The 8,732-nt window shown below is 56.7% G+C and overlaps 1 protein-coding gene across 1 annotated transcript in view; it reads right to left on the bottom strand.

The window, feature by feature from the left end:
- Positions 1-6,606: 6,606 nt before the first annotated feature.
- The window catches only part of LOC137312159 (uncharacterized), a 77,500-nt gene continuing 75,374 nt past the window's right edge, over positions 6,607-8,732 (bottom strand). The window contains exon 7 of the mRNA XM_067978845.1: positions 6,607-6,696. Within this exon, the coding sequence (XP_067834946.1) occupies positions 6,659-6,696 (38 nt within the window). The 3' untranslated portion in view covers positions 6,607-6,658. The remainder of the gene's footprint in view (positions 6,697-8,732) is intronic.

Genomic DNA, 8,732 nt, shown 5'->3' with positions numbered 1-8,732 from the left:
GTGAGTGAGTCTGTGAGTGAGTGAATCTGTGAGTGAGCGAGTCTGTGAGTGAGGATATCTGTGAGTGAGTGAGTCTGTGAGTGAGTGAGTCTGTGAGTGAGTGAGGATATCTGTGAGTCTGTGAGTGAGTCTGAGAGTGAGTGAGTCTGTGAGTGAGTGAGTCTGTGAGTGAGCGAGTCTGTGAGTGAGTCTGTGAGTGAGTGAGTCTGTGAGTGAGTGAGTCTGTGAGTGAGTGTGTGAGTGAGTGAGTCTGAGAGTGAGTGAGTCACTGAGTGAGTGAGTCACGGAGTGAGTGAGTGAGTGAGTCTGTGAGTGAGTGAGTCTGTGAGTGAGTGAGTCTGTGAGTGAGTGAGTCTGTGAGTGAGTGAATCTGTGAGTGAGTGAGTCTGTGAGTGAGCGAGTCTGTGAGTGAGTGAGTCTGTGAGTGAGTCTGAGAGTGAGTGAGTCTGTGAGTGAGTGAGTCTGTGAGTGAGTGAGTCTGTCTGTGAGTGAGTCTGTGAGTGAGTGAGTCTGTGAGTGAGTGTGTGAGTGAGTGAGTCTGTGAGTGAGTGAGTGAGTCTGAGAGTGAGTCTGAGAGTGAGTGAGTCTGAGAGTGAGTGAGTGTGAGATTGAGTGAGTCTGTGAGTGAGCGAGTCTGTGAGTGAGTGCATCTGTGAGTGAGTCTGAGAGTGAGTCTGAGAGTGAGTGAGTGAGTCTGAGAGTGAGTCTGAGAGTGAGTGAGTCTGAGAGTGAGTGAGTGTGAGATTGAGTGAGTCTGTGAGTGAGTGAGTCTGTGAGTGAGTGAGTCTGTGAGTGAGTCTGTGAGTGAGTCTGAGAGTGAGTGAGTCTGTGAGTGAGTCTGTGAGTGAGTCTGTGAGTGAGTGAGTCTGTGAGTGAGTGAGTCTGTGAGTGAGTGAGTCTGTGAGTGAGTCTGTGAGTGAGTCTGTGAGTGAGTGAGTCTGTGAGTGAGTGAGTCTGTGAGTGAGTGAGTCTGAGAGTGAGTCTGTGAGTGAGTGAGTCTGTGAGTGAGTGAGTCTGTGAGTGAGTGAGTGTGAGATTGAGTGAGTCTGTGAGCGAGTCTGTGAGTGAGTGAGTCTGTGAGTGAGTCTGTGAGTGAGTCTGTGAGTGAGTGAGTCTGTGAGTGAGTGAGTCTGTGAGTGAGTGAGTCTGAGAGTGAGTCTGTGAGTGAGTCTGTGAGTGAGTGAGTCTGTGAGTGAGTGCGTCTGAGTGAGTGAGTCTGTGAGTGAGTGAGTCTGTGAGTGAGTGAGTCTGTGAGTGAGTGAGTCTGTGAGTGAGTGAGTCTGTGAGTGAGTCTGTGAGTGAGTGAGTCTGTGAGTGAGTGAGTCTGTGAGTGAGTCTGTCTGTGAGTGAGTCTGTGAGTGAGTGAGTCTGTGAGTGAGTCTGTCTGTGAGTGAGTCTGTGAGTGAGTCTGTCTGTGAGTGAGTCTGTGAGTGAGTCTGTGAGTGAGTGAGTCTGTGAGTGAGGATATCTGTGAGTGAGTGAGTCTGTGAGTGAGTGAGTCTGTGAGTGAGTGAGTCTGTGAGTGAGGATATCTGTGAGTGAGTGAGTCTGTGAGTGAGTCTGTGAGTGAGCGAGTCTGTGAGTGAGGATATCTGTGAGTGAGTCTGTGAGTGAGTCTGTGAGTGAGTGAGTCTGTGAGTGAGTGAATCTGTGAGTGAGTGAATCTGTGAGTGAGCGAGTCTGTGAGTGAGTGAGTCTGTCAGTGAATGAGTCTGTGAGTGAGTGAATCTGTGAGTGAGCGAGTCTTTGAGTGAGTGAGTCTGTGAGTGAGTCTGTGAGTGAGTCTGAGAGTGAGTGAGTCTGTGAGTGAGCGAGTCTGTGAGTGAGTCTGAGAGTGAGTGAGTCTGTGAGTGAGTGAGTCTGTGAGTGAGTCTGTGAGTGAGTGAGTCTGTGAGTGAGGATATCTGTGAGTCTGTGAGTGAGTCTGAGAGTGAGTGAGTCTGTGAGTGAGTCTGTGAGAGAGAGTCTGTGAGTGAGTGAGTCTGTGAGTGAGCGAGTCTGTGAGTGAGTGAGTGAGTCTGTGAGTGAGTCTGAGAGTGAGTGAGTCTGTGAGTGAGTCTGTGAGAGAGAGTGACGGGGAGGTGTGAGAGGTGTGACGGGGAGGTGTGACGGGGAGGTGTGACGGGTGGGTGTGAGAGGTGTGACGGGGAGGTGTGAGAGGTGTGACGGGTGGGTGTGAGAGGTGTGACGGGTGGGTGTGAGAGGTGTGACGGGGAGGTGTGAGAGGTGTGACGGGTGGGTGTGAGAGGTGTGACGGGTGGGTGTGAGAGGTGTGACGGGTGGGTGTGAGAGGTGTGACGGGGAGGTGTGAGAGGTGTGACGGGGAGGTGTGAGAGGTGTGACGGGGAGGTGTGAGAGGTGTGACTGGGAGGTGTGAGAGGTGTGACGGGTGGGTGTGAGAGGTGTGACGGGGAGGTGTGAGAGGTGTGACGGGTGGGTGTGAGAGGTGTGACGGGGAGGTGTGAGAGGTGTGACGGGGAGGTGTGACGGGTGTGATGGGGAGGTGTGAGAGGTGTGACTGGGAGGTGTGAGAGGTGTGACGGGGAGGTGTGAGAGGTGTGACGGGGAGGTGTGAGAGGTGTGACGGGGAGGTGTGAGAGGTGTGACGGGGAGGTGTGAGAGGTGTGTCGGGGAGGTGTGAGAGGTGTGACGGGGAGGTGTGAGAGGTGTGACGTGGAGATGTGACGGGGAGGTGTGAGAGGTGTGACGGGTGTGACGGGGAGGTGTGAGAGGTGTGACGGGGAGGTGTGACGGGGAGGTGTGAGAGGTGTGACGGGTGTGACGGGGAAGTGTGAGAGGTGTGACGGGGAGGTGTGAGAGGTGTGACTGGGAGGTGTGAGAGGTGTGACGGGTGGGTGTGAGAGGTGTGACTGGGAGGTGTGAGAGGTGTGACGGGTGGGTGTGAGAGGTGTGACGGGTGGGTGTGAGAGGTGTGACGGGGAGGTGTGAGAGGTGTGACGGGTGTGACGGGTGGGTGTGAGAGGTGTGACGGGTGGGTGTGAGAGGTGTGACGGGGAGGTGTGAGAGGTGTGACGGGTGGGTGTGACGGGTGTGACGGGTGGGTGTGAGAGGTGTGACGGGGAGGTGTGAGAGGTGTGACGGGTGGGTGTGAGAGGTGTGACGGGGAGGTGTGAGAGGTGTGACGGGTGGGTGTGAGAGGTGTGACGGGTGGGTGTGAGAGGTGTGACGGGGAGGTGTGAGAGGTGTGACGGGGAGGTGTGAGAGGTGTGACGGGGAGGTGTGAGAGGTGTGACTGGGAGGTGTGAGAGGTGTGACGGGTGGGTGTGAGAGGTGTGACTGGGAGGTGTGAGAGGTGTGACGGGTGGGTGTGAGAGGTGTGACGGGTGGGTGTGAGAGGTGTGATGGGGAGGTGTGAGAGGTGTGACGGGGAGGTGTGAGAGGTGTGACGGGTGGGTGTGACGGGTGTGACGGGTGGGTGTGAGAGGTGTGACGGGGAGGTGTGAGAGGTGTGACGGGTGGGTGTGAGAGGTGTGACGGGGAGGTGTGAGAGGTGTGACGGGTGGGTGTGAGAGGTGTGACGGGTGGGTGTGAGAGGTGTGACGGGGAGGTGTGAGAGGTGTGACGGGGAGGTGTGACGGGGAGGTGTGACGGGGAGGTGTGAGAGGTGTGACGGGGAGGTGTGAGAGGTGTGACGGGGAGGTGTGAGAGGTGTGACGGGTGGGTGTGAGAGGTGTGTCGGGTGGGTGTGAGAGGTGTGACGGGTGGGTGTGAGAGGTGTGACGGGGAGGTGTGAGAGGTGTGACGGGTGGGTGTGAGAGGTGTGACTGGGAGGTGTGAGAGGTGTGACGGGGAGGTGTGAGAGGTGTGACGGGTGGGTGTGAGAGGTGTGACGGGGAGGTGTGAGAGGTGTGACGGGGAGGTGTGACGGGTGTGACGGGGAGGTGTGAGAGGTGTGACGGGTGGGTGTGAGAGGTGTGACGGGTGGGTGTGAGAGGTGTGACGGGGAGGTGTGAGAGGTGTGACGGGTGGGTGTGAGAGGTGTGACGGGTGGGTGTGAGAGGTGTGACGGGTGGGTGTGAGAGGTGTGACGGGTGGGTGTGAGAGGTGTGACGGGTGGGTGTGAGAGGTGTGACGGGGAGGTGTGAGAGGTGTGACGGGGAGGTGTGACGGGTGTGACGGGGAGGTGTGAGAGGTGTGACGGGTGGGTGTGAGAGGTGTGACGGGTGGGTGTGAGAGGTGTGACGGGGAGGTGTGAGAGGTGTGACGGGTGGGTGTGAGAGGTGTGACGGGTGGGTGTGAGAGGTGTGACGGGGAGGTGTGAGAGGTGTGACGGGTGGGTGTGAGAGGTGTGACGGGTGGGTGTGAGAGGTGTGACGGGGAGGTGTGAGAGGTGTGACGGGTGGGTGTGAGAGGTGTGACGGGGAGGTGTGAGAGGTGTGACGGGGAGGTGTGACGGGTGTGACGGGGAGGTGTGAGAGGTGTGACGGGTGGGTGTGAGAGGTGTGACGGGTGGGTGTGAGAGGTGTGACGGGTGGGTGTGAGAGGTGTGACGGGTGGGTGTGAGAGGTGTGACGGGTAGGTGTGAGAGGTGTGACGGGTGGGTGTGAGAGGTGTGACGGGTGGGTGTGAGAGGTGTGACGGGTGGGTGTGAGAGGTGTGACGGGTGGGTGTGAGAGGTGTGACGTGTGGGTGTGAGAGGTGTGACGGGTGGGTGTGAGAGGTGTGACGGGGAGGTGTGAGAGGTGTGACGGGTGGGTGTGAGAGGTGTGACGGGGAGGTGTGAGAGGTGTGACGGGTGGGTGTGAGAGGTGTGACGGGTGGGTGTGAGAGGTGTGACGGGGAGGTGTGAGAGGTGTGACGGGTGGGTGTGAGAGGTGTGACGGGTGGGTGTGAGAGGTGTGACGGGGAGGTGTGAGAGGTGTGACGGGTGGGTGTGAGAGGTGTGACGGGGAGGTGTGAGAGGTGTGACGGGGAGGTGTGACGGGTGTGACGGGGAGGTGTGAGAGGTGTGACGGGTGGGTGTGAGAGGTGTGACGGGTGGGTGTGAGAGGTGTGACGGGGAGGTGTGAGAGGTGTGACGGGGAGGTGTGAGAGGTGTGACGGGTGGGTGTGAGAGGTGTGACGGGTGGGTGTGAGAGGTGTGACGGGGATGTGTGAGAGGTGTGACGGGTGTGACGGGTGGGTGTGAGAGGTGTGACGGGTGGGTGTGAGAGGTGTGACGGGGAGGTGTGAGAGGTGTGACGGGTGGGTGTGAGAGGTGTGACGGGTGGGTGTGAGAGGTGTGACGGGTGGGTGTGAGAGGTGTGACGGGGAGGTGTGAGAGGTGTGACGGGTGGGTGTGAGAGGTGTGACGGGGAGGTGTGAGAGGTGTGACGGGTGGGTGTGAGAGGTGTGACGGGTGGGTGTGAGAGGTGTGACGGGTGGGTGTGAGAGGTGTGACGGGGAGGTGTGAGAGGTGTGACGGGTGGGTGTGAGAGGTGTGATGGGTGGGTGTGAGAGGTGTGACGGGGAGGTGTGAGAGGTGTGACGGGTGGGTGTGAGAGGTGTGACGGGTGGGTGTGAGAGGTGTGACGGGTGGGTGTGAGAGGTGTGACGGGGAGGTGTGAGAGGTGTGACGGGTGGGTGTGAGAGGTGTGACGGGGAGGTGTGAGAGGTGTGACGGGGAGGTGTGACGGGGAGGTGTGACGGGGAGGTGTGAGAGGTGTGACGGGGAGGTGTGAGAGGTGTGACGGGGAGGTGTGAGAGGTGTGACGGGTGGGTGTGAGAGGTGTGTCGGGTGGGTGTGAGAGGTGTGACGGGTGGGTGTGAGAGGTGTGACGGGGAGGTGTGAGAGGTGTGATGGGTGGGTGTGAGAGGTGTGACTGGGAGGTGTGAGAGGTGTGACGGGGAGGTGTGAGAGGTGTGACGGGTGGGTGTGAGAGGTGTGACGGGGAGGTGTGAGAGGTGTGACGGGTGGGTGTGAGAGGTGTGACGGGTGGGTGTGAGAGGTGTGACGGGTGGGTGTGAGAGGTGTGACGGGTGGGTGTGAGAGGTGTGACGGGGAGGTGTGAGAGGTGTGACGGGTGGGTGTGAGAGGTGTGACGGGTGGGTGTGAGAGGTGTGACGGGTGGGTGTGAGAGGTGTGACGGGTGGGTGTGAGAGGTGTGACGGGTGGGTGTGAGAGGTGTGACGGGTGGGTGTGAGAGGTGTGACGGGTGGGTGTGAGAGGTGTGACGGGTGGGTGTGAGAGGTGTGACGGGTGGGTGTGAGAGGTGTGACGGGTGGGTGTGAGAGGTGTGACGGGTGGGTGTGAGAGGTGTGACGGGGAGGTGTGAGAGGTGTGACGGGTGGGTGTGAGAGGTGTGACGGGTGGGTGTGAGAGGTGTGACGGGGAGGTGTGAGAGGTGTGACGGGTGGGTGTGAGAGGTGTGACGGGGAGGTGTGAGAGGTGTGACGGGGAGGTGTGAGAGGTGTGACGGGTGGGTGTGAGAGGTGTGACGGGTGGGTGTGAGAGGTGTGACGGGTGGGTGTGAGAGGTCAGGCTCAGGATGAACACAGGGATTGCGAATGAGCTGACACTGACTGATGGGCCCGTTCAGCTGTGTGACGATGTCCCGTGTAAAATATTTCAGTGATCGGTGCGAACAAGGCAAGAACTGGGAGACATTTTAAATTGAGTGAAGAAAACATTTTTAATCTTTTATCATCAATGACAACATCAGGGAGCGTTCTCCACCCGGACATCGGGAACAGGACCTGAGAGATCGAAAAACACATCATAAACTCAACATAATCCATCGGAGAAATAATCCAAAACATTCAAAACACACCACACTGTCCCATCAAACACTCCCAGGGTCAGGTACAGGGTTAGATACAGAGTAAAGCTCCCTCTACACTGTCCCGTCAAACACTCCCAGGGTCAGGTACAGGGTTAGATACAGAGTAAAGCTCCCTCTACACTGTCCCATCAAACACTCCCAGGGCAGGTACAGGGTTAGATACAGAGTAAAGCTCCCTCTACACTGTCCCGTCAAACACTCCCAGGGTCAGGTACAGGGTTAGATACAGAGTAAAGCTCCCTCTACACTGTCCCATCAAACACTCTCAGGGTCAGGTACAGGGTTAGATACAGAGTAAAGCTCCCTCTACACTGTCCCATCAAACACTCTCAGGGTCAGGTACAGGGTTAGATACAGAGTAAAGCTCCCTCTACACTGTCCCATCAAACACTCCCGGGGCAGGTACAGGGTTAGATACAGAGTAAAGCTCCCTCTACACTGTCCCGTCAAACACTCCCAGGGCAGGTACAGGGTTAGATACAGAGTAAAGCTCCCTCTACACTGTCCCGTCAAACACTCCCAGGGTCAGGTACAGGGTTAGATACAGAGTAAAGCTCCCTCTACACTGTCCCACCAAACACTCCCAGGGCAGGTACAGGGTTAGATACAGAGTAAAGCTCCCTCTACACTGTCCCATCAAACACTCCCAGGGCAGGTACAGGGTTAGATACAGAGTAAAGCTCCCTCTACACTGTCCCACCAAACACTCCCAGGGCAGGTACAGGGTTAGATACAGAGTAAAGCTCCCTCTACACTGTCCCATCAAACACTCCCAGGTCAGGTACAGGGTTAGATACAGAGTAAAGCTCCCTCTACACTGTCCCATCAAACACTCCCAGGGCAGGTACAGGGTTAGATACAGAGTAAAGCTCCCTCTACACTGTCCCATCAAACACTCCCAGGGCAGGGACAGGGTTAGATACAGAGTAAAGCTCCCTCTACACTGTCCCATCAAACACTCCCAGGGTAAGGTACAGGGTTAGATACAGAGTAAAGCTCCCTCTACACTGTCCCATCAAACACTCCCAGGGTCAGGTACAGGGTGAAATACAGAGTAAAGCTCCCTCTACACTGTCCCATCAAACACTCCCAGGGTCAGGTACAGGGTGAGATACAGAGTAAAGCTCCCTCTACACTGTCCCATCAAACACTCCCAGGGTCAGGTACAGGGTTAGATACAGAGTAAAGCTCCCTCTACACTGTCCCATCAAACACTCTCAGGGTCAGGTACAGGGTTAGATACAGAGTAAAGCTCCCTCTACACTGTCCCATCAAACACTCTCAGGGTCAGGTACAGGGTTAGATACAGAGTAAAGCTCCCTCTACACTGTCCCATCAAACACTCCCAGGGCAGGTACAGGGTTAGATACAGAGTAAAGCTCCCTCTGCACTGTCCCATCAAACACTCCCAGGGTCAGGTACAGGGTCAGATACAGAGTAAAGCTCCCTCTACACTGTCCCATCAAACACTCCCAGGGTCAGGTACAGGGTCAGATACAGAGTAAAGCTCCCTCTACACTGTCCCATCAAACACTCCCAGGGCAGGTATAGGGTTAGATACAGAGTAAATCTCCCTCTACACTGTCCCATCAAACACTCCCAGGGCAGGTACAGGGTTAGATACAGAGTAAAGCTCCCTCTACAATGTCCCATCAAACACTCCCAGGGTCAGGTACAGGGTTAGATACAGAGTAAAGCTCCCTCTACACTGTCCCATCAAACACTCCCATGGCAGGTACAGGGTTAGATACAGAGTAAAGCTCCCTCTACACTGTCCCATCAAACACTCCCAGGGCAGGTACAGGGTTAGATACAGAGTAAAGCTCCCTCTACACTGTCCCATCAAACACTCCCAGGGTCAGGTACAGGGTTAGATACAGAGTAAAGCTCCCTCTACACTGTCCCATCAAACACTCTCAGGGTCAGGTGCAGGGTTAGATACAGAGTAAA

Source organism: Heptranchias perlo, unplaced genomic scaffold (genome assembly GCF_035084215.1).
Source record: "Heptranchias perlo isolate sHepPer1 unplaced genomic scaffold, sHepPer1.hap1 HAP1_SCAFFOLD_400, whole genome shotgun sequence".
Lineage (NCBI taxonomy): Eukaryota > Metazoa > Chordata > Chondrichthyes > Hexanchiformes > Hexanchidae > Heptranchias > Heptranchias perlo.
This window is presented reverse-complemented; position numbering and strand designations above follow the sequence as displayed.